Source organism: Ammospiza nelsoni, chromosome 1, assembly GCF_027579445.1.
Source record: "Ammospiza nelsoni isolate bAmmNel1 chromosome 1, bAmmNel1.pri, whole genome shotgun sequence".
Lineage (NCBI taxonomy): Eukaryota > Metazoa > Chordata > Aves > Passeriformes > Passerellidae > Ammospiza > Ammospiza nelsoni.
The window spans coordinates 111,145,765-111,171,406 of NC_080633.1; the positions used below are offsets into that span (position 1 = coordinate 111,145,765).

Genomic DNA, 25,642 nt, shown 5'->3' on the forward strand with positions numbered 1-25,642 from the left:
TATTTCATACAATAGACAACTAACCCATGAAGTGTTTTGCATACTAAAAGTTAGTATTGATTGCTGCCACAGTTCAACTGATATAAGTAGAAGATGATGGATGCACATATATGAGTAGTAGCCACAGTTATATCAAAGAGACTGAAATATTTATGGATGTTAAAATTTCCTTTTTCAGTCTTATGCCAGCTAAACTAAATAGAAATAAAAAACTTTTATTTGACAGCTTTCCTAGTAACTGGCTATTATGTGGTCTTTCACAGGCTTTATCTATATGATCTGTTCCTTACAATTATCAAGGTTAGTTCAACCTCTGCTTTGATCTGATATTTGTTACCATATGGTACCACTCAGATATGACTAAATGCTGAAAAATACAACATCTTTGCTTAGCGCTGAGTAGTGTAGCAGAAACATTACCATCAGAAATGCAGCCATTGTTTAACAGAACTTGCATATTTTTTGTGACAGCTACAGCTGCTTTTCCTTTTGACCCAAGTGTATTCACACTCATTCTCTATTATAGACTTGCCAACTGTTAGAGCATCCTTTTAGTTTGGTCCCATTTATCACAATCTCTTTTGAATAGTAGTTGTTTAAGTGGAAAAATGACTTTTAGATAGGTAATGGCATATTTGAACAGTCAGCAGTATTCTATATGAAATGGAGAAAGTTACTCAATTATTTTCTTACTAGAAATACATGCAAGTTCACTTTAAAGTATTTTGCAGATGGATAGAAGTTAAGTTTTATAATTGCCCTGTATTATTTAACAAGGAGAGCTCTAGCTGTGAATAACTCTTTGACATAATTGGTTCCCAGGTCACTAGCCAAAGTAGTGAACAGGATAATGATTGTTTTGTATTCTTGTAAAGAATTTAGGCTTTTATAAGTGCAAGCAGATCTTGTTAGTTTCTGAAGAATGTGTCAGTCAGAACATGAGCAGTCCAGAGACTAACAGGAGCACACATAGTAATAAGTTCGGTTTTACTTTGTAGTACCTCATGCTAAAATATCAGTATGGACAAAGTATATGGCCTTGTAATACTAGTCTCTGCAGCCATTCAGTATTTCCCAATGAGAATTTCTGTCTTTTGGGCTTAATGAGAAATCTCCTCCACAGGGTTGTCACACTCAGCCTCAAGGGAGAAGGTATCTACCTTGACTTTTAACATGGCTCAAGCTATCAACTGCTAGTAAAAAAGTTGTTGATGAATAAGTAAGGGTCCTTCCAGCCATCATGAAGCATAACTGGTAACAGATACAATGAGTTTGTGTTTGAGAATGATGATTCCAGAAACTGAGTGTAGTCTAAGGTTTTAATTGTATGCAGGCAAGCTAAGCCATTGTCTTATGAGATCACAGTGCTTCCAAAGGTCACTCTGTCCAAGTGAGGGGCTCTTTCAGATACAAATCATGGGCTGTTATGTTAGACTGCATAGAGTGACTCACTGGAAGGGCATGAAGAGGTTAGAAGCCTGGAAGCTAGAATACAAGAACTGACTCTTGAGCACCTTTCTTTGAAATTGGAGGTTGACAACTGGTCAGAAGTTAAGTATCTGCAAGAACACTTTTAGGTTTTTTTAAATGATATTGTAATAGATGGCAATTTGTTACACCATCTTGACATAGAAAACATGGCAAAAAAGGAAAATTTATCTCATCTTCTTTACACTAAGGCAAAATCAACATCTGATTTTCTTTTATATTGGCTAAAACTTTTTCTGACTGTTCAGTGGTGGATAATTCACAGCCTCTCCCAAGGAAATCTAGTGCTTCATTGTTTTCACTGATAGAAAGCTTTTTCCTCAGGGTCTGATCTGAATCTCTCTTGTTGTAATTCTGACTGATACTCTTTGCTCTTTTTGGCATGTACATGTAGCGTGTGGAGATTGCTGTGTTCCTGTTTCTTTTTCTTGAGAAAAAGCCCATAATAATGCAGTCTTTGTAGACCTAGGGCCTTAAGTCTGTTCTTAGCCTCATTTATCTCCTTTGCATTTTGTATGGTTTCTGAGTTGCATCAGTCAGAATTTAATGTATTGCTGCAGCTCAGCTGGTAACACCAAGGAAAGCAAAACTAATTTCTCTGCTTTTGCACAGTACTCCTGTTTCTAACTTAGAGTTGTGCTCACCTTCTTTGCAGTTGCAAGATCGACTTATATTCAGTTTGTGAACAATTCATCAATACAAGTACTCTTTTAAAGAACCATTGCATAGACACTTAATTTCCTCATTTTGCATTTCTCTAGTTCTGTGTTATACAAGTGTCAAACTTTGCATTTGCCACTATTGCAATGCCCTGCTTATCCCTGTTGTTTCCAAAGTAATTCACAAAACCATCAAAAGAATTCTGATGCTCTCTGTACATGCTCTCTGACTGATAGTATTTTCAAATTACTTCCATCTTTTTTCATGCCTCTGAATACACAGACTCCCAGTTGATAATAAATAAACAATAGTTCCCTAAGTAGAGTTCTGAGTAGTTCTTTGGTGACCTAATTGCAATTTATATATCCTGGCATTGCTTGAGAAAATGTTAAGCAACACTGCATTGTTATGATCAAGATACACAACTTGTGCAGCTTCTCTTCTATCACAAGGCCATTTATTCTGTCAGAGAGATAATAGACTGATCTGAGGTAACCTTCTCTTGACAAATCTACATTGGCTGTAGCTCAACTCTTGGTTAATTTTCAGGCAGTTGTGTATGGTGTGATATTTACATGGGTTAGTGGTGGGCTTGGCAGTGCTGGGCTAATGGTTGGACTCAATGGTGTTACAGGTCTTTTCCAACCTAAGTGATCCAATGATTCTATCTTGTGCTTTAACCATTGCACATATTTTCCAAAGCATGAAGACAGAGGGAAGAAGCAAGGTATTTAAACACAGGTTTCTTGGGTCAGCTGAGAGGCTAACACCTAACTTCTTTAAAATGTTTAAAGTGCCATAGATTCTGGGTTGTGTCTGCTCAGAATGTGTCCACATCAGTATCTTAGGGCAGCCTAGAGTATCACAAAAAATAATGGATGGTCTGTTCATAGGCCATGGAGTTCTGAAGCTGGCTAAGTCTGTAAGTCCTCATCTCTTCCTATTCCCTTCTTTAGACAGAGGTGATGCATATATGCTATATATGTATAACTAGCATGTATAAGTTTGTATTTGTACTCATCATTTCTTCAAAATTTGTCTTTTAACAGTTCTGAAGTAGATTCCTATCTGGACATTTAACAGGCTACACTATCAAGCCCACATCATTTGAATGCATTTAAGTAATATTTGTTGAGCTCCTTGCCTGTTCAAGATCAGTTCTGACTCTTTTGCTTTTTGTTGCTGGTATTAATTGTATTAAACACCTCAACCCATTAGATTTGTGGTGAAGGTTCATGCAAAGAAAGAGGAAGTTTTAACATTAGCTTTGTCTCTGTATTCCTCTAGTATTCCCCAGTGTTGCACAGTGTACTTTTTCTTTCATCCTCTTCTTGCCTTTAATGTACTTACACAATTATTTCTTCTGGAGTTTGATGTGTCCCTTTCCAACTGTGTCTAATTTTGGCCCATTATACCATGTTCTGCTGTGGTATTCTTCCTTAGTAAGTTGACCTCGTTTCCATTCTCTACATGCTGTGAGATCAACAGTGAGATCCTAACTAAGACAATGTGGTCTTATTGTACAATCCCCATTACTCCTTTGCAGGAGGCTTTGCACTCCATGTGGTCAGCATTGTTTATTTAAAGAACTGTGTCAGTTTTTTTTTTAACTCCTTTTTCACTAGCACCATGTTCTTCAGGATTCTTCCAACTAATTCTGCATTTAAGGAAGAATGCCTACTTAAATCATATTTTTAAAATTCTTTTGTCATTTCCTTCTTTTCTTCTTTTTCACAAACAAGCCTAATCTTTTATATTACTATCAGTCATGAATTATCAGATAATCATTTTGCCACTTAAGTCAAAAATGTCAATTGTCTGCTAAATCTTCCAAGTCCTCCTACATACCATTTGCAGTTCTTGCACTAGTGTTCAACCATCAAAGACTGAAATAAATGTACCACTTCCATCACATTATCCTCTTCTTTAACCCCCTGTTTTATAAATAAATTTATTTTGGTAGTGGATAACAGAACAGGATTTATTTGAATTTGATTTGCCCCATCATATTGGGTTGTGTATATAAATATAGCCAAATTCTGAAGAATCAAGCAGGTCTGTCTATAGAGCATGTTCCTTTTCTCCACAAGGGATGTTTGAAATCACTGTTTACCTATTTCCATATCGCCAAACTTTCTTGGGGCATCACCATGTGTTGAAGATGACAAAGCCATTCTGCCTTTAGCATCTATTAAACCACCACTTCATTATCAGTATATGTCTATCACTGCTGATAAAAATATCAACAGATCCCTAGGTTCTGAGGAATCCTACAGCCTCCTTGTCACTTCTGATCCACTCAGTCTGATGTCTGGATATATTCTTAAGGTAAAGGTGGTGGGACATCATAAACAGTGAAAATTGTAGTTTTTGCACATGTCATACCTACCAACACCTTCCTGAGGCTCATCACACAGTCTCTGTTGTCCTCATTCCCTCATTTCAGATGTAGGTCAAGTCAATACTTGAGCATAAAGCTCTGCAACATGTCTGCCTTCAGACAGAATGTCAGTCACTAAAATTGCTGTATCTTCAGATGCTCCATCTGCACTGCACAATAATCACAGGTCAGTGAAATGCTGGTGCCCAGTGCTAGAGAATCAAATTTGTTACAAATTCATGTTACAAAACAGCAGTGGTGTCTCTTTGCACACATAAATAAAATGTTATGTTTCCTGTGTGTGATATAAATGCTCCTAAATTTTTCATTTGTAATATTTTAGAATCTTTAATGCAAAAGAATCAAAATGTATTTTCTCATATCTTCCATCTTTTGTAGATACCTTTGGGAAAGTATGTGAATTATGGGATTGTTCCCCCAGATAAAATATAGAGTTAGTAGCAATTTTTAGAAAGGGTATAAAAAATGAGTGGTACTGGACCCCTCATTTAGATGAATCTTCACTTCCTTTGCTGATTTTTTGATTGCTTTTGTATTTGTATTTTTGGTTGGTTAGTTTTGGTTTTCTTTGGTATATTTGTTGTAAGGCTGAGAGAATTGGGATGACTGGGCCTGTGAAAAAGATGGGGGAAAACTTTTTTGCAGAGCCTGTTGCTGTGGGACTGAGGGGTAATGGTTTTAAACTGGAGGAGGGTTGATTCAGATTAGATATAAAGAAGAAAGGTTTTTATGAAGAAACCTGGAAGAGGTTGTTCCTGGAGGTGGTAGGTGCCTCATGCTGGAAACTTTCAGAGTCAGTTTGGATGAGGCTCTGAGACACCTGATGGTGAATGTGTCCCTCTGATAGTTCACTGTGTCCCTGCTTATTGCAGAGGTTGGACTAGATGACCTCTAAAAGGTTCCTTCCAACTCAAACTATTTTCTGATTCTAGTCAAATGGCATGATATTGACACATAAGCTTCCATGTAAGAAACATGGTATACTACACAAGAACTGTATACAGTGGATCATTGGAAATTTTATAAATACATTAGGAGAATCTTGAGTCATTTGAAAGAGATATAGAAACAATAGATTGACTAATTCCTTGTCTTTCTAGCCAAAATCAGATAACCTACCAGTATACACTTATGCAGTAATTGCTGTATACTTACTAAACACCAATGTGCATCTTCGGGTTGAGCTAAAAAAAACAACCCCTGCCTTATCTTCAGAAGAGAATTTTCAGTGGAACTTGGAGGAAAATAATTGAAGTAGTTGTTCTAGAAAGGTTACTCAGTTTGTTCTGATAAGAGTGTTTGACATCTGCTTTGTAATGCAAATTGATGCTGGGTTTTAAAAGATATGTTTTGGGGTTGGGTGGTTTTTTGTTTGCTTTCAATAAAATGAGGAACTTTCAAAAGCCATTGTGAATTCAGCATGAACGTATTAATTAGAAAACATAATACTAGCATTGTGCTTAATCAGAAAAACCCAGAAATTTAAAGCCCAACAGAATGAAACATGAATTTTCCAAGAAATGTTTGTTGTTCCAGCTCATTAACACACTGTCTCTGTTGGACAGCATTTTTTAAATACCATAAAAATTAACAGTGTATTTAAGAACTGCTTTATTGTTTCTCCAAATTCTAATTTAAAGCTGGTGGTTAATCGTGCTGTCTCTATCATCAGGGCTTAGAGAAGTGAATACACTCCATGGTTTCAAAATTTCCACTTTAACTTGTTTGATTCAGGTGAAAATGCATTCTCCAAATGAAGTATGAAAATATTTCAGTGGAGGTTGTTAGCTAACATTATAAAAGGATGACCTCTTAGTCCTTCAAAGTTTAACAGAGCATAAAAGATGTTAGCCTGATTTCACATTATTAGGGTATTGACAAAAAGCATAAAACATCTTTTTTAGTTTTGTTGTTTCTGAGGGACTTCTTCAAAACAACTAGACATAAAATTACTTGGGTTTTGTCTGTTCCAACTTGTTCAAACTGTTTTTCACTGTGTAGAAATCTTTAAATGAACTGAAAATGGCTAAATTATTGAACTTTTTGTTAACTTAGTTTGGGTGGCGGTATCTGCTGTCTGCATAGTGCTTTATTCTTTCTATAACATTTCCAAAATTTCTGTTTCATTTGCTTTATCTCTTTGACCATTATGAGTTTCTTTAACATTTTTGTCCTCATCCTTTTCTCTTTGAGCTTTTTCTGGTTGAATAAATCCTTCCTGTTCCGTTCTCAGCAAATATTTTCTTTGATCTCAAATTCCTAAGCAAGTTGGGTGAACTGGGGCTGCACAACTCTTTATTTCTTCAATTTTTGATATTAGTGTCCATATGTGTACCAAGTCTAGATAATGATATCTACTTTCATACTCTCTACAATATTTAAGCCTGATTCTTTCATGTCATGTTAAAATAGATCATTGTAATCTTCTCCTCTAATTAATTTGTGCGTTTCCACGTTCTGTATCATTAGATGTTCCTGTGTTTAGATTTTGGTTCTTCTAGCTACATAAATCTTCCATGAATTATGTAGACCTGTGAACACAGGTCTCTGGAAAGGCCCTTCTCTGCCAGTTAGTCAGAGGCAATGACTACCATGCAGTCAATCAGTGACCTCATGTTGAGTTTGTTGTTCTTACATTTCTTAACCTAAGCATCTTACACATCATCTTTTCAGTCTTGTGGACATAGTGCCCCAATATTTGTAAGCTGCTGCTGTTCATGCCTAAAGTGGTCAGCAAAGTGTGCATCTGGTTTTTTATACAGTTCACAAATGGATTGTTATTCTATTGTTAGTTGACCTATAATAATTTCTCTTAGGTAATCAACATAATTCTCCCTTTTTGCTATTCTTTTGGGAGTTTGTTTCCCCTTCTTTTTTTTCTTTTACAGATACTTACTACTTGGCATTTTTTCTGGTCCACAAGAACTAATGACCTTTACCCATGACCTTGCTAACACTTCCTCCCTTCTGTTCTGAGGTTCCAGCCTGTGCTTTTTTCTCAGGTGAACTAGATCACATTTGAATTTGTTTGGACCTTTTCCTAGCATTTAGCTTGGGATTCACAGTTTCTTTTTGAAACTTTGTTAGGAAATTCTTACCCAGAAACTTGGCACTTTTTTTTCTGAAGTATATTAGCCAACAAAAATAAAAGGTGGGGTAACTCTTCCTGCAAAGCTTGATTTTCTCCTGTCCTTACAACAACAGGGTTGCAATGAAGCTAATACTGTTTTTCTTGTATTCACATGGTAATATAACTTGGCAGTCTTTACAATGCTCTTCATTTATGCAGTCTGGTGAAATATCTCAATCACACTTGGCTGCAGTTTCAAATTATGTTTAATGCAATCTGATAGTGGATTGCTGCTGACAAGTGGCAATCTCTTTCCACCTATTGTGGTACATTTCAGCTTTGCATGAAATCTAATAGAGGTGTGACCTTAGAATAAGTTGGATAATTTTGCTCATTTAACAGAAAGTTATTGTCCACAAATCATTACTTTCCTATGAGATCTTTTCATGTGGCTGATGATATGGCTACACTGTTTGTCATCAGTTGAGCCATGGAGTTTCAGAAGGCCCATACCTTTGAGCCTGCAGTTAAATGTGGTTAAATATTATTAGAATTTAATGTCTGTATGACTATTTTTTGCAAAACACTTCCAGGCTTAGAGAAAAAAAATCTTGAATTTAATGAAGATTGGAGTAGAAAATATATTGGCAAGTGAGTGTTTCCATTTCATCTCCTTTTATGTTGAAACTTAAGGTAGCTTCAGCACCATTCTTAGAGGAACAAAGCGTTGTTTGTTTAGTAAGTTGTGATTCTCTTCTTTGTGACATTGCATCTAACCTTTCTAGAAAGTTGTGTAAGTGCTGGTTTTGACGCTATACTGGTTTGTTTGTTCAGGTGCAAGAGGGACTGGTATTTAAAAATCCCTGTTTAATATATTAATTGTGCAATTTAAGTATTTCTGGCAAAATTCATTTATGCAGGAAGAGGATAAAGTGTCATAGTAGTTTGATTTATACAATAAGTACACGCTCTTTATCACCTTTCTCACCTCACTGGTTTTATTATCTTGGTCCTTCTGCTGCATGTTTCACTGTATCTTTCAGTTTTCCTCTAGTTTCAGCATTAGTCATAGCCTACCTGTAATTAATATGCACGTGTTCCATAACCCACATCATGAGATGTATAGAAACCTTACATATCCAACCCACTTAAACCCAACTTCTGTGACATGTTGGCAAAACAATGCCATGTAGCAGGAAAGCACAGGCAGCAGTTCTGTAAGTTCATATCCTGTGAGGAACTCTGTACCACACACATATTATTTCCTTACTATAATCAAATGCCTTTAGCAATGCCTGTTTTTCAGAGTCCATGCTAATTGCTATTTCTCTGATTACTACTTAACATCTTTCTGGTTTACTTCACTGAGTTAATTGTGGGACAGGATGTCAGCTAGGCTATGAGTAAATTAACAAAGACTTCTTGAAATAGGGCCTCTATTATTAGTGAAATATAGAGCTCCATGAGGTAACTGCATCGAAATATCATTCAATGTTTCTGGTATGCCTGTGTCTTTCTGGCTCTTGTTTGAAACAGGCACTGAGAACTAGGGGATATTACTTAGCTAAATCATCTGCTAATATGCTGGAAAATGTGCTGGATTTCACTGCTAGATTACAAATAGTGTTGTCAAACATTTATCTCTTACTTACCTGGAAGGATGTGAAATAGTGAGAGTGCTTGTTCTAGCAACATTACCTCTGCTACTGTTTCCTTTCTTTTTAATTTGCTACTTTTTGTACTGTCTATTTATTATGCTAAAGGTGATACCCACTGCTAATTTGTTTCATATAATTACTTTTTTCAATTATAATTCTTTTGGAAACAGAAATATCCTCACAAGTCTGAAAATATACACTAAGTTTTTTGGTAAAAGACAGCTCAACAGTCAGATTGCTTTTAAAAATTATTGTAGAAAATATTGTGAATAAGACTTTTAATGTTGTCTGATCACTGCATATTTGACAGATGTAGGAAACACAAATAATTCTAATGTTCTTTCACAGATTTCACTTTTGATGCCTATAAAATTATGCGTAGAGCTGTTCTCAGTTTCAGTTATGAGTTTATATCAGTTCTTTTGTTAAGAAATGCCTGCCATCCACTCTTTGGCCAATACAGCTTATTAGCTAACACGAGTATTAGGTTTATTTAGAAACACCGAAGTTACTGTCTTCATTGCATTTAATTAATTTGTTTTGCACCATATTATAGGCAGATGCACAAGTACAATAATGATCTTGATTTTTGATTGCGTACAATGCCTCTAGACATAGTCTCAAGACAGGGCTGTGATTAAAGCACATCAATCAGTTGCAAACTGAGTTATCATCAGTAACACTTATGACTGAAGAGAGCACATTGATGCTGGATTGGTTCACTCCCATTTACAGTAACGACTAGCATGAAAATGCTGTTTTAGTAGTAGTCATTTTGTGTTCTTCCCACTGCCTACACTTCCCCCATTTCCCCTAATTGAAACTGTGTTTTGATGTGATCTTAGCTGGCGCTGTTTCTGACGCTGTCTTCTGCTACCACGGCTTATTTTCTAGATGGGGAGCGATGGAGTTTTGCGCCTCAGTAGCTCCGCTCTAAATAACGAGTTCTTCGCGTATGCGGCGCAAGGGTGGAAACAGCGGCTGGCAGAAGGTAACTCTCTGCTTGCTCTCAGGTCTGCCCAAGGTTAATTGTTTTTATGAAGAGTGTCTCTTTTTTCTACATTTGAGGAGTACTTTTAGAATAGAAACTGTAATAGACCAGTAATTCAGCAAAAGAGAAATTGCTGATTCCATTTTGAATTTAGAGTACATTTTTGCAGCTTGCTGTGGCAGCTTATTTTGACAGTTAAAAAAAAACCCAAGTATTTTCATCACTGTCAGCCTTGGAAACATGAATGCATGCAACTAAACCCTGCCAATATACCCTTGAAATACTGATGGTATATGGTAAATTAAATCTTTCTATATCACTCTCCGTTTTGATTTTCATTAATTTCATTTGGCATTGTTGGATGATTGTATCAGAAATCACTGTATGTCATCTTTGTATTTACAATTTATAATTATCCATATTAAATTAATCCTTGACAACTTTTATTCAATATGTTAGTATTTGTTTTTTAGGAGAATTTACACCAGAAATGCAGTTGCGCATCAGACAAGAGATTGAAAAGGAAAAGAAAACAGAACCTTGGAAAGAAAAATTCTTTGAAAGGTTTTATGGTGAAAAGTAAGTACTGAAGCTAATAAAAGGATTTTTTTATATTTTCTTTTAGGAGGAAATGAAAATATAATTCTATGCTTCACATAGCACGGTCATATGCTGTAAAACTTAATAAAGCAGTTATCAAGAGCAGTCATTCCCCAATATAAGAAGTTGTGGGTAGAATTATAGTCGTGTGTCTGCACTTGCATTACAATTGCATTTTTAAAGAGTCATAAGTCATCCATAAAAATTCATTCCAAAGAGAGCTTAAGACACAAGTATGTGAATATTTTTTAATTATCTTTTAAAAGATAGCATTAGGGCAATTCCTCCCTCCTGCAAACTATAAATACAGCTTCTACAGTTGAGAAGACCAGTAGCAATAGAAGACCAGAAGCAATATTTCTGTAATATGTTTTAATTTGTTTTATTTTTTCTCAGCTAGTTGCAGAGTTACTGAAATCAAATAGTTTTTGATTTTTTTACTGAGATGTCCCATTGGCCTGAGAAGAATATATGACATAGAAAAAATGTTAGCTAGAGACAAATGAAAGTGACAATGACTAGTTTAATTTTAGAAATAAGATGGAAAGAATAAATAAACACTTTTAATTGACTAAAATTAAATATAGTATCACTCCAGGTGCACAACTGGGGTGAGTCAGCACAATTTCATTGATGATGATGATGCAGCAATGGCATTCTTCAGCAGCTAATGATTCAGTGTTTATCTTCATTTGTTTAAAAAAAAAATTTAAGGAGATTCACATCTTCTTAAAATCCAAGAATTTTCCTTTTAGAAATTATTTTTAAAATCTAATTCATCAATACTTAGAATTATATCTCTGTTTTTAAAAATACTAAGAATTTATTAGAAAGTATAAACTAGCTATTTAACAATTACTGATTTTTTTCTTTTTATTTTTAAGTGTTTTTAATTATATCCCAGAACCACAGAGTGGTAATGTTGGAAGGGACCACAGTCGCTCATCTGGTCCAAGCTTCCTGCTCAAACAGGGTCATCTCAGAGCACATGGCAGAGGATTGTATTCAGGCAGTTTTCCAGTGAGAGAGACTCCACAGTCTCTGGGCAATCTGTTCCAGTGCTCAATCACTGCATAGTGAAGTTCTTCCTCACATTCAGGTGGAATTTCCTGTGCCTCAGTTTCTGCCCATTGCCTGGGAAGAGCCTGACCCCATCCTCTTGACACTCTCCCTTTGGGCACTTAGAGAAATTGATGAGGTCTCCTTTCAGTTGCCTCTTCTCAAGGCTGAAAAAACCCAGCTCCCTCAGCCTGTCCTCCTAAGAGAGATGCAACAGCCCCTCAATCATCTTTGTTGCCCTCCACTGGACCATCTCTAGAAGCTCCATGTCTCTCTTGTACCAAGGAGCCAGAACTGGATACAGCACTCCACCTGTGGCCTCACCCGGGCACAGCAGAGAGGCAGGAACACCTCCCCAACCTGCTGGAACGCTCTTTGTAATGCTTCCAGAATACCCATGGCCATCTTGGCCCCAAGGGTGTTGCTGGCTCATGGACAGCTCATTGTCCACCAGGAACCCAGGTCCTTCTCTGCAGAGCTGCTTCCCAGTAGGTCAGCCCCCAGCCTGTGCTGGTGCCAGAGTTATTCCTCCCCAGATGCAGGACCCTGCCCATCTCTCCCACCTCTCAGGCTCCTTCTGAAGGGCTGCACAGGCTCTGGTGTATTGGCCACTCATCCCAGCTTTGTGCTGTCAGTGAACTTGCTGAGGAGGCATCTACCCCTTCATCCAATTCATTGATGAGTAAGTTAAACAATATTGGGCCCAGTGTTGAACCTTGGGGGACACCACTAGTGATGGGCCTCCAAATACAGCCTGTGCCACTGATTACAACCTGCTGGGATTCAGTCAGTTCTCTATCTCACTGTGCTCAATCAAATGTATGTGTTACACTTAGCAGAAAAATTGTTCAATGGGAAGCATCATTACATAAGTTGTCTTAGTTTTGCTGTCAGATATTTTTCACTTAAGAAATCCAGGGCACAGGGAATCCTTCATATAATTGATTATCTTAAAGAGTAACTAAAATGTTTCTGTAGTAACAGTACTACTTCTCACAATCAGCTGTCTTGGACCACTGGGAAATGTAGTGAAAATGAGGCAAGAAATGGACAGATCCATTTTAGTATTTTATTTTGTGCACCATTGCTAGATGCTTTTCCCCCAGTGTATTTTTTCTACAGCACCTTATCTTTACATATAATGAAAATTCTAGGCTCTAATGTGTCAGACTGTCTTATTATAAAGTGCTTAATTTCTTAGTCAAGAGCTTTGAGACTTCAGTTTAGTCCAGATGTTGATACTTTTAGTATCAAAAAATACTAGTTAGGTTTTCAGATAAAGAACATAATGGCTTTTCATTATGCATGTCAATAGAAGAGTTGGTGACTAACCTTTCATGGAGGAAGGGGCTGTGTAAGATCCTGGTATAGGGCCTTCCACAAGAAGTAGAAGTTTATTACCAGCAGTGCAGGAGTTCTTCAGTCAAAAATTGCTGTCACATGCACAGAGAATGATGCTCATAATTCTGCAGAGCCAGCAGTCCTGCTGTGCTGGCTGAATGCTGGATACCATGGTGCTTGGCAGATAATTGCTCAGTCTGTGATGATACATGTCATTTGGTTTCTTAGGTTTCTGACATCAACATTGTTATGCAAAATGTCATATTCCACATCATTTCCATTTTGACTGAAGTATTGAATCTGGTCCTCCCTGCCCTATCCCCTGCTTGCACTGTTTCACTTGCATTCTTCTGCTTGGCTGTCATGTAGGCAGATGTACTTTGCTCACTTAAATGCTTTTCCTCATTGTTTACTCACTGACTGGTAGCTTTTACTGTAGATTCCACCTTGTGTTGGTTCATGGGGCAGTCCTGTGCCAGGACAAGAGCTGGACTCGGTGATCTTGTGGATCCTTTTCAACTCAGGATATGCTGTGGCTCCGTGATTCTCTTACCTTTTTTCACTTTGGTTTTTAAACTAGCTTTCAGTATGATTGGGCTGTGTCTCTTTTCAGCCATGTTGATTTGACTGAACTAGCAGAATTTGTAAGCTTCCCCGAGCTGGTTCTCACATTCACTATCTGCAAAATGAATCTGTCTTGCAGGCTAACTTGCACACTTTACAGAGTAGTATTTTTGCTCTGACTGAAGTGAATTTGATCTTCTAATATTCCATAAGTAAATTCAAGTTTCACCTTCTACTTAGGGAAGGACTATTAATAGATGCAGAATCTCTGTAAGCATTTTTATGCACTCCAGTTGATAGCAATCAAAGACTTTAGGGTGCCTTTTCCCTGTTGGCTCTCAGCATTGCATCTTTCGCTCTTTTCTGTACCCAGGCTGTTTATCGTGGCACTGTCAGTTGCAGTTTGTGTCTATCCATTTTTGTTCTTTTTCCACTTTCTCATATTTGTTCATTTTTCCCCTCTCTGACTTTTTTCAAAATACAAAATATTATTCTGCACTCATTTATTTAGGATCAGCTGATGCATCTTGCTAGAAATCCACATTCTTCTGGCTTGTTGCCCCAAGATGGCAAGGGTTATACTCTATTATGTCAATATATTATTTCTTTTCTCACTTTTGAGAGTTACATGTCAGGATAGTACTATCAGCTAGATCAGAGCTTTAATTTTGGATAGACCTCCTTCAAATTTTATTGCTGATTTAATCCTTTTCTTACTTTGGTTCTTTCCCCCCCGCCCCCCAACTACTATTTATCACAGCACTAGGATATCAGCATTCATATATCCTTGAGTAGCTTTTTGGGGTTTTTTTACTGGATGACTGAGTGCCCTTACTTTACCAGTTGAATCCTGTCCTTAGCACTTTCATTGAAATCTGCTTGCTGCTGCACTCATATTTTTTGTGCTGTTTTGCAAACTTTGGGTGTCTTTTTCTCTAAGGGAAAAGACAGATCAGCTGTTTATTTTGCAATCTGAGATTGCTTTAAACATGCTGATCTTGAGCCTTCTTTAGAAAGCCTTTTTCTTCAGTTTCTTCTTCAACATAGTAGTATTTCCAATACTGAAAAAAATGATTAAGATTCAGTACGTGTTCTGCTGGCCTTAATCTGCTTTATCTTATTTCCCTTACAGTTCTTTATCTTCAATATGTTAGAAGAATGTGTGTATTTGTGTAGTGTCCACGTGACAGTTTCATTCACCTTTACCCTGTCCTTCATTCCTTTGCTGATTTTCAATCCATGAAGATAACCATCAAGCAGTATCTTTTCATGATGTAAACCAGCTAGAGAAAATGGACCATTGATTAAGTTTTCAGTGATGGAGTGGATTTTTTTTTTCCTTTCCCATTTTCCTGAGATAACTTTGTCTCCTTAACACAAGGAATTCTAGAGGAAGTTACTTACTCACCAAAAGCCTGGTAAACTTACAACCTGAACTTAAACCACGTGGGGAACTTATAGTTTATGCAGAAGAAAGACACATCTTCTGAAATGCATTCAGTGTGGGAGTTGTTAATTTGCTGCTCCTAATTGCTCTCTAGAGGATCCTTCCTCAGCATATTGATGGCAAAGGGAGACTTTGTTCATTATTAGTGTCTAGTTGTAGGCAATACTAATAATTAAGTGTGCTTTTTGGGATGCCAGTTCCAGGCTGGGTTGGTTTGGGGTTTTTTTCTTGGGTTTACAGCTCTCACTGTAATACATCTGTTCAGTGTTTTTAAAATGCACAACCACAGATTTTGGTTTTTTATGTGTTCTGTACTTTCATCTGAATAGGGCTTTGTATCTCTGTATCCTCTGGCTACACACTGACAAGCAATTTTTGCTTCCATAGCTTCTGAATATCTTTTATGCTTGCTTGTTTCCATTTTCTGATTAAATGATAACAGAGATCTGTTTAGTAGATTAGAAGATCCTTAAGACCATGAAATTTCTTTTAAGGCCTCCCACCAAGCTTTTGTGTGTTTTCTACTATTATGGAATTGCTGAGGCATAAAGTCTGCTTGGAAAATCTTCTTAAAGGTGCTGAGCGTCTGTACTCCCACTGGCCTTAGAAGGAAATGAGGATGTCAGAGCGCATACATTTTTTAAAACAACCTTTTTTTTTCATCTCTTGGTTTTAGTTTTGTTTTGGGGTTTTTTTGATGTTTTAGTTCTGCTGAAGTAATAAAACTTAATTTAAGCTAGTATTTTCAGGATCAAAGATAAGAAAATCTTCAGAAGCACACATAGTATACATGGTTCCTTTGCACTTCATCCCTGAGAATGAATGCATAGATTGTAAATATGTATCTTTTAGCTCCTTAAGAATGTTAGACTTCTTTCATATTGTCAGCTTTGTTGACCCTAAAAGCAAGTGAAGGAGGGGAAAAGCCCCGAGTTCCACCCCTTAAGGTAAAATGCTCCCACTAGGAGATGATGCAGTTGTGCATTTCTTCTGCAATGGATGCTGTACCAGTGTTGCAATATTGTGCTGGCATTAAAAAAAAAAAAAAAAAAAAAAAAAAAAACAACCACCAAAAAAACCACCAAAAACCAAAAACTGGAATGTAGACAGAGAGATTACTTAAAAATATTCATGGTTTTTAACACTTCTAATGAAATCTCAGTAGTTAGGTTTCCAAAATACATAAAACTGTATATAAATTAGTTACCCACCACTTAAGCAAGCCACTATTGTAAACTTGAAAATATGTATTTTTTGGAAATAAAAAATGTGGGTGACAAAGGTTATCCTATTCCCTTATCCTTAATGTGATGGAAATACCTATTTTAATTTCTGCTTTTCTTTAGGTTGGGAATGTCAAGAGGAGAGTCAAAGAAGCTCACTGCAGTGCAGAACAATGATGAAGATGAAAGCAATTCTTTGTGCAGATCTTCTGGCACACCTGGTCCTTCTAAGCAAGCAACCTTTGAGGATCAAGAGGAGAAAGGTGCTAAAGTTCAAGCTTTACCAGAGAGAGATTATAGTCCATCTCGTTGTAGTACGGAGCAGGTTCCTGTCAAGGATCTAACAGCAGATTCTGAGGATATACTGATACCTGAAGAATCAGTAATTCAGGAGGAAATTGCTGAAGAGGTCGAGACAAGTATTTGTGAATGCCAGGAGGAGAACCATAAGCCAGAGCATGAGTTTTCTGAGGAGTCTGTAAGTCCAGCTGGCACAAATGAGGAAACAGAGGCAGTACAGCTTGCAGACAGCACTGAGTCCTGTGTCATGATGAATGATGTAACTGATACTGCATCTCACATTGAAATTAAAGTAGAGTTGAAGTCAGAATGCCCTCAGGAGGAGATGTCAGTTGTGATAGATCAGCTGGGGGATTGCATATCACCAGCACGATCAGCTTCATCCACAAACTCTGTCAGCGGTACAGCTGACAAGGATTCTGAGTCTGCAAAAGAGCTAATTGTGCCAGAAATGCAAAGTGCTGCTCTGGAAGGCTCCTTGTTCACTGGTGGAGGCATTGCAGTGGATATGGAGCTTCATAGTGACCCTGAGGAGCAGTTGTCTGAGAATGCTTGTATTTCTGAAACTTCCTTTTCCTCTGGAAGTCCAGAAGTTTGTATTGCCTCTCCTGGAGGAGACACTCAGTCGACTTCAGAGGAGCCCTGTACTCCAGCATCTCTTGAAACAGCTTGCTCATCTGAAGTGTCCAGTTCTGAAAATATTGAAGGTGATATTCAGCAGAAGGCCAGTGATGAAAACTTGAACACACCCTTAATGTCGGAAATCTCTCCAATGTCCACCTCACCTGTAACCTCAGAAGCATCTTTGATGTCAAATTTACCTTTAACATCAGAGGCATCACCAGCTTCTAATTTACCTTTAACATCAGAAACATCTCCAATGTCTGATTTGCCTTTAACATCAGAAACATCTTCAGTATCTTCTGTTCTTCTAACTTCTGAAACATTTGTGACAAATAGTTTGCCTCTTCCATCAGAGATATCTCCAGTCTCTAATTCCCCAAGCAGTGAAAGACTTATTCTGCAACAAAGGAAATCACCTTTGTTGGAAGACTCCCTTCCCACTCTGAAAGAAGAAAGCTCTGTCATTCCTAAGGTGGTTCAAGAAGAGAATCTTGTTCAGCCAAAACAACTTCACAGTGCCCCTGAAAATATGAAAGTTGGTCCACTAACAATTATACCTGATACTTCAGTATTGGAAGAGTCCCAAAGCAAAAACCTCGGTCATCAGCCATGTAAGACACATTCTGAAATTGAGAAATCCTACATTGCATCCATCCCAGAACACAGTCCTCCAGAGGTGATCAAAAATAAAAATCACAGTGTTCAGCAAAGAGGTGACAAGAAAGGTACGCTCTTGCCCTCAGAGGTGTCTGTCTTATCAGAAGGATCACTTGGCAAAAATATCGAATTGCTTCCATCAAAGGCACACGATAAACTATATACCTCATCTCTAGAGAAAGCTACATTCTCTGAAGTGTGCAGAAGTAAATCTCACAAGCTAACAGGCAGCACCCAAAGTCGTCTAGAGAGTTCACATTCTTCCAAGTCTTTAGAACCCACAAAATCACCAGAAGCAAGAAATGAAAGTAGAGACCCAGAGATCCCAAAGAGGAAAACAGCAGAACAGCACAGTTTTGGAACCTGTAAAGAGAAGAGAGCTAGGATAGATGATGATCTGCCTACTCGCAGTGCTTCCTCAACAAGTCCATCTGATAAAGAACAGCCGCCCAGAGAGGAGCCCCGAGTTCCACCCCTTAAGGTAAAGTAATGAATAAACAGGGTGGCTTGGAAACAAAATGTTTATTGTGTCCCTCTATGAACTGCATACAGGCACAGTACATGGTATATTTTTGGGGGATGTATAAGGGTTGTTAGTACTGATGGTTTTGCTTTACTATTGCATTTCCACCATGCCAAATTACTTCTGGTACAGATATGTATACACTTGTTCAGTAGGGTTCTTTGCTACAAGATTGATTTTGTTTGTGGCAGAGCTCTCCAGGATCCGTTGGTTTAATCCAATTCAAGATTTTCCCCACCACTCACATGCAGCACTTGTTTTTCTAATTTTGTGCTTGTTCCCATCTGTATTTTGTGCTTGTTCCCATCTGTATTTTGTGCTTGTTCTTCTGTGGATGTCTTCTCTAGCAAGCATGACGAATAAACGTTATCATAACCATTACTTAGAAAAATAACCAGCCCCTTTATCCAGCAAGAGAACCAAGAGCCAGAATAGTTGAAGATCCTTTTGCAAGCCCAAGGCTTGGGGTAGGCTGAAATATAAGATTTCCCTGAAGAATTAACTGGAAACAGACCTATCAGGGGGAAGTATCTGATTTATGTATATATAGAGACCTTTGTTAATCGCAAAGCAAAGGGCAAAAAAATACACCACCTAAGCAAGCACTTGTGTGTGTATTATACTGCTATGTAAGAAAGTATATTTCAGTTGAAAAGGGTTTTTTTCATAACAGAGAGTTCTGTAGATTCAGTTATATATAGGTTCAGTGTTTTGAGCCTTTTAATTTCGTACTTGATGACATCAGCCAAGTTTAAGATCCAATTTACTGTATTTAAGCCGTTGACTTTGCAATACTAGTTCCTGATTATTCAGAAATGCCCTTTTCTGCATTTATTTTTAACTTCTGCAGTCACTGAACATTGTTAATATGGCCGGGAGGGCAAATAGACTAATAGGCTTTAATCACTAGTGCAGAAGCATATTTCAGATAATTTATTTTTAAGAGCAGTGATGCAATTGGAAGTTAGCCCCATTCTGAGTTTAGTGATATTCTTTCATATTTGGAAGGTTCTATCTAGCCTAATAAATTCTAATAACTCTCTAAGCATAAAGGAAATAGATCACTAGGGAATAAAGAAAGGTCATTACTATAATAATAATAAAAAATAACCAAGTACTTAGAGCTCTAGGAGTTCTGGTAATGCAAAGTGGAAACTGAAAAGAGTTGCTGCTGAAACTGAAAGCAGAATGTTTTGAAGAATTGTGGGCAGTCAATTTTAGTATGCTTTTTGTGTAAAAAAAAATTGGCTCTTGTATCATCTCACCAACAAACCCCTATCATTTGTAATTAAAGGAGGAAAAAAGAACCCAGTTCTTCTAAGTCGTTCTGTTGTATGGCTGTCACTTCCCATCATATCTTATGACTACTTTTTCTACAAATACTACTTAGTTTTCTACTCAGTTCCTTTCAGAAGATAAGTCATAGCATAAACCACTAAGTCCTATTGCTAGAGACAGCCAGTAGACATATGTCCATTTTAAGAAATTGAATTTTTCTTTTCCAACCTTGGGGTATCCTGAGAGAGTGTATGAGTTACAAAGCGGTTCCAGGATTCTTAATCCTGAAAAACTATATGCCTAATTGGAAACATCCTAATAATTCCAGTGATTTTACAGGTTATTGTTTTGCTTAAAGAGCTAGGTATTTAAATTTTTTATATTTGTGGGTTTGCTATTTATAGTCTTGAGGATTTAATTTTTGAAGTGCAGTAATGTAAAAGTTATCCAGGGATGTACTAAAGTGAGTCTCTTAAAAATGCAAGTGAGGAAAGAAAAGACATATCCTTTAGTGATTTACTTCTTTTACACCTTTTAAATCCTCCATCATGGGAGTTGGAAAACAGGCTCCGTGGAGATACCACTACATCCTGTCTAATGGCAAGATTTGTTGCCAGATTTATAAGCAAAACACAGCTTTAATCACTGGTGACCAGGGAGAAGGGCACTATGTGATGGTTACTTTTTCACATGTTTGCAGGAAGGGGTTTGCTTGCAAGTTCTTGTCCAGTATCACTGCACGAGGCTTGCTGATCATCTCAGGTGGATGCACTGAATATAAAACAGGTCTGACAAATTGTATCTGATAAGCATCATGTTGTCATCCAGTTCAATCTTTCTTCCTGTCAGAAGGATCAGTGTGAGTAGGCTAATACAGGTGTCAGTTATTCACGCTGCAGGATGATAAAATATTGAAGCATACATATCATTTAGTTTTAGCAGGTTTTTGTCCACCTGCATTGAACAGTAATTCCTTTCATTATCTTTCTCTGACCCTTAAAGAGACAGCTGGTTATTTTAGTGAGTTGATGATCATATTAAAATTTACGGGGTTTTTTCTTTTTCTTCCTTTAGATTCAGCTTTCAAAAATTGGACCACCTTTTATCATCAAGAGCCAGCCTGTTTCTAAACCAGAACCTCGAGTTTCCCCAAGTACATCAGTCAGCAGTGGGAGAAACACTGGGGCTAGAACTCTGGCAGATATCAAAGCAAGAGCCCAGCAAGCAAGAGCCCAAAGAGAAGCTGCAGCTGCAGCAGCCGTGGCAGCAGCTGCCAGCATAGTCTCTGGTGCAATGGGGACCCCATGCGAAGGTGGGAAGACAAGAACGCTGGCACACATCAAGGAGCAAACAAAGGCCAAGCTATTTGCAAAGCATCAAGCCAGAGCTCATTTACTCCAGACTAATAAAGAATCAAAGTCACAGTACAGCTCAAAGGAAAGTAGTACCTCATCTCTGGAGATACCAACGACTACTGACACGAAGATTGAAGGTTCTACTGGTGTCATTATAGTTAATCCTAACTGCAGGTCCCCTAGCAACAAGTCTTCTCATCACCGTGAGACCACCACTTTATTGCAGCAGTCTCTTAACACAGCTACATTACCAGAAACTGCTACTGAGATACCTGTGCACAGTTCTGATGAAAATATACCTGTGCCACAATTGTGTGAGAAAATTATTTCATCTACCTCTACTGAAAGTAACAGTGTACCAGTGCTTTATAATAAAAGTTCAGTCTCTGTGTGTGTTTGCAGCACTGCTGTGTCTGGAGCAGTTAAAGAACTTTCTTTTGCAAGTTCTGTTGATAAATCCTCTGTGTTAATGTCTGTTGACAGCGCAAACACAGCAATTTCAGCCTGCAATATAAATATGCTGAAAACCATCCAAGGGGCTGATACTCCATGCATAACCGTTGGACCAAAATGTATTGATAACAGTAATGTACCGGTCTCCATAGACAGCACAGTCTTATCAAACACCATCGATGACAAAAGGTTGCCAGTGCCCAGTAGCAATGTGAATAACACAGTCTCCAGTCATTATGCCACTGTGCCAGCTTCATCTATTGCAAGTAACTTGCCAAATCATCTCGCTGGTAGTTCTGTGCTGATTCCCCCAGTGGGGGCTACCAACAGATTTCCTTCTGATAAGATAGCCATAACCAGGTGTAGCGAGCAGAGCACTGTCTCCATCCACACTACCGTCAGGTCAGCTTTAAGTTGCAGTGAGGCCCTTGCAGCAGCAGATTCTGTTGCAAGGCCACCTATCTCAATGTTTACTGGTAACATGGTGACAATAAACTCTTATGATAACGCTACTAAATTGAATGCTGATCTCTTAGAAAAAAGCTCTGGAGCACGAAGCCGAATGGATCTCTCTGGTAAATCTCATCCACTGAGCTTTACACAAACTGCCATGAATAGGTCGATACCTTGTAAAGTCATTGTTGACCACACTACGAACCAGAATTCCAGTCTGTCACTTTCTTCCTCTATTGAAAACGCAGAGAACAGCATTGACCTGCAGAGCAGACCTGTAAGGACAGAAGCTGCCTTACAAAGTATAGCTTGTCCTCAGGTGTCTGTCATAAGCAGGCCTGAAGTGGTTGCTAATGAAAACCTTGAGCACAGTTCCAGCTTTATCGCCATTACAGCAAAGCAAGACAGCAAAAACTTGCAGGCAGGTTGTTCAAGTCTTCGAGAAGTGCCTCTTGCTCCTCAAGATAAATTAATTGAGGTGGTTACTACCAGCCAAGGCTTTGCTGAGCAACTAAGAGGTCCTTCAGCACTGAAAAATGAAGCCAATGCTGCCTGTGCCAATCAGTACAACACTAACAATAGAATTTGTTGGCGTGATGAGGAGGCGATGAATACAGACCAGCCGGTGGTCAGCCATCTTACCTCTGGTAAGCATAAGGAGTACACAGAGCAAAACTGCTTGAAAAATGTCAAAAGCGAACCTTCCAGTTACACACAAATGTCAGAACTGCAGTCCAGGAGTCTTTTGACAAGCATTGCTGTTCCCGTTAAACTGGAAACTAATGAGACTGACAAGTGCTTCAGGATGGACACCGAGGATTTTACAGTTCCTGAAATGCCTGCCCAGAGTGCAGAAATAGCCACGAGTGTGCAGCCACCGCAGACCTCCAAGACATCCATCGCGGACTCCATGGAAGACTCCCTGTCCCTGACAACGGAAACCCTAAAGAGAGTTACGAGTGCCGGGGGCTCCAGCTGTCGCTTGTCGTCAGTGGAGGCCAACAACCCCTTAGTGACACAGTTACTGCAAGGCAATCTGCCTTTAGAAAAAGTGCTGCCGCAGCCCAGATCAGGAGCCAAGCTAGAAATTAACAGGCTTCCCTTGCCTTTGCAAACTACCTCAGTATGTAAAACAATAGTGGCTGAGAGAAATATCGTTGAACATGCTTCCAACTCTCCTAATCCAGATGGTAAAGGATTTACAGCAGGCAGCATAGCCCCACTACAAATCAGAAAGCGTGAAAACCATCCGAAAAAGAGGATGGCCAGGACTATAGGGGAACACGCTCAAATTAAATGTGAGCCTGGGAAGGTGTCAATGGACACAGATGTTAAAGTGGCTCCTTGTGTAATTAGTTCCAGCATGAATCAGCTAGGGCACGGACAGCCATTTAAGCAGGAGTGGCTTAACAAACACGCCATTCAGAGCCGGATCACTCACAGCCCAGAGATCAAGCAGCAGAAGAGACCGTTGCCTTCATGCAGTTTCCAGCAGAGCTTATTTCACATTGATAAAAATGGCAGCTTTCACGCAGAAGCCAGTACCTCACATAGACAGCATTTTTACCAAATGTCCATGGCTGCAAGAGGCCCCATTCCTACGGCAGCTTTGTTGCAAACTACTTCAAAAGGCCCACCTGGCTGCAACTCATTTGCTTTTAGCAGACACCTGGAACAGAAGGGTTTGGGAGACGTGAATATTTCTACAGCAGCTCACCAGCTGAGGCTAGGAAGTGTGTTTTCCCCTAATATTCAAAATAAGGAAGGTGATGACATTGTCAGTGCCTCTCAAACTCTGCAGAGTAAAACATTAACGCATCCCCCTGCTCCCCCTCCGCCCCTGCCACCTCCTCCCCCTCCTCACCCAAATGCAGAAGTCCCCTCTGATCAAAAACAACCGACAGTTACTATGGAAACCACTAAAAGACTTAGTTGGCCTCAGCCAGCAGGCATCTGTAGCAATATAAAATCTGAACCTGTTTCTTTTGAGGAAGGTTTAAGCAGCAGCTGTGAACTGGGCATGAAACAAGCTTCCTATGATCAGAACGAAGTTAAGGAACAGTTAAAAGCGTTTGCATTAAAAAATGCAGATTTCTCTTCCTATTTACTTTCTGAGCCACAGAAGCCTTTTACCCAACTTGCTGCTCAGAAAATACAGACGCAGCACCCACAGCAGCAGCAACAGCAGCAGCAGCTCTGTGGAAATTATCCAACAATACACTTTGGTAGCACAAGTTTCAAAAGGGCGGCATCTGCAATTGAGAAATCGATTGGGATTTTAGGAAGTGGTTCAAACACTGCCACAGGCCTGTCTAACCAGAACGCGCAGATCCCGGTTCAGAAATTTGCTGACAGCAGCAACGCCGATGAGCTGGAACTGAAATGCTCCTGCAGGCTGAAGGCCATGATCGTGTGCAAAGGCTGCGGAGCCTTCTGTCATGATGACTGCATAGGGCCTTCCAAACTATGTGTAGCTTGTCTGGTGGTGCGGTAGGAGCTCAGTCAAAGATGCAGTATCCCTTATAAACGTGGGGGAGCAGGACAAAGGAACAGAGAAATTGGAACAGTTTAGGCCACTTATGGTTTGCAATTAGTGGATTGATTTTTTAAATTTTTTTTTGTTTGTTTATTTGTTTTTTTGTTTTGCTTTTTTTCTCCTACGTGGTACTTTCAGAAATTAGTTATTCTGCCTGAGTGCCATTTTCTGGGAAGAAGAGGAAACCTGTAGAAGTAGTTTAAAATAAAGATAGCCTTGTTACTGAGGCATCTATGAGCTCTCTTGCTGTGCTAAAAAGAAAAAGAAAAATGCATTAATGCATGTAATTCGTAGCTTCTATTTATTTGCACAAAGTGCAGCACATTTTTTCTCCACTGTCTGATATTTGATATGAGCTGCAGGTTAAAGATCAGTGGAACAATAGCACTGTAAGAAGTGGAGTAACTATGCAGAATGAATAACACACTGAATAGCAGCTGGTGTGAGCGGGGTAGTGGCAAGGTGTGGGGTGCCGACCATTGTAGATTCTAAGTCAGTTTGCAGTCTTTCTGCTGACAAGATTGTTTTCTTCAATTGACTTTCACTATCTAGGGCTAAAATATAGTCACTTCACCTAACAAAAGAAATTTTTAAAAGGAATTTAGATGGTTAGAGAAGTTTCCTTATGTGCCTGCCAGGGACTGTGGAACTCAAATCTTACTCATCATCTCTTCTTTGTTGATTCCTTGAGAAAGATTTGTGGTGAGTTAGTGGGACCAACACTGGAAACACATCGGCTTCAGTAGAGTCTGGAGAAGGTAACTTCTCTGCTGGAGATTAGAAATCTCTTTTCTCTTCCTGTTTCTCGCTCAAATGGTCTTTATTTGTATTTGCCTCTCTAATCTGTCCGCTAGGTTTGTTAGTCCCAAATATATATAAAATTATGGTCAGACATAGGTCATTGGTTCTCGAGGTTGTAGTCTTTTTGTGGCCTAAAAATAATGCATTCTTCTGATGAATG

General features: G+C 38.6%; 1 protein-coding gene across 1 annotated transcript in view; it reads left to right on the plus strand.

The window, feature by feature from the left end:
* Positions 1-24,940, plus strand: part of ASXL3 (ASXL transcriptional regulator 3) — a 96,294-nt gene extending 71,354 nt beyond the window's left edge. Inside the window, exons 8-11 of the mRNA XM_059482413.1 lie at positions 10,172-10,268; positions 10,742-10,847; positions 16,626-18,564; positions 20,959-24,940. Of these exons, the coding sequence (XP_059338396.1) occupies positions 10,172-10,268; positions 10,742-10,847; positions 16,626-18,564; positions 20,959-24,639 (5,823 nt within the window). The 3' untranslated portion in view covers positions 24,640-24,940. The remainder of the gene's footprint in view (positions 1-10,171; positions 10,269-10,741; positions 10,848-16,625; positions 18,565-20,958) is intronic.
* Positions 24,941-25,642: the final 702 nt, after the last annotated feature.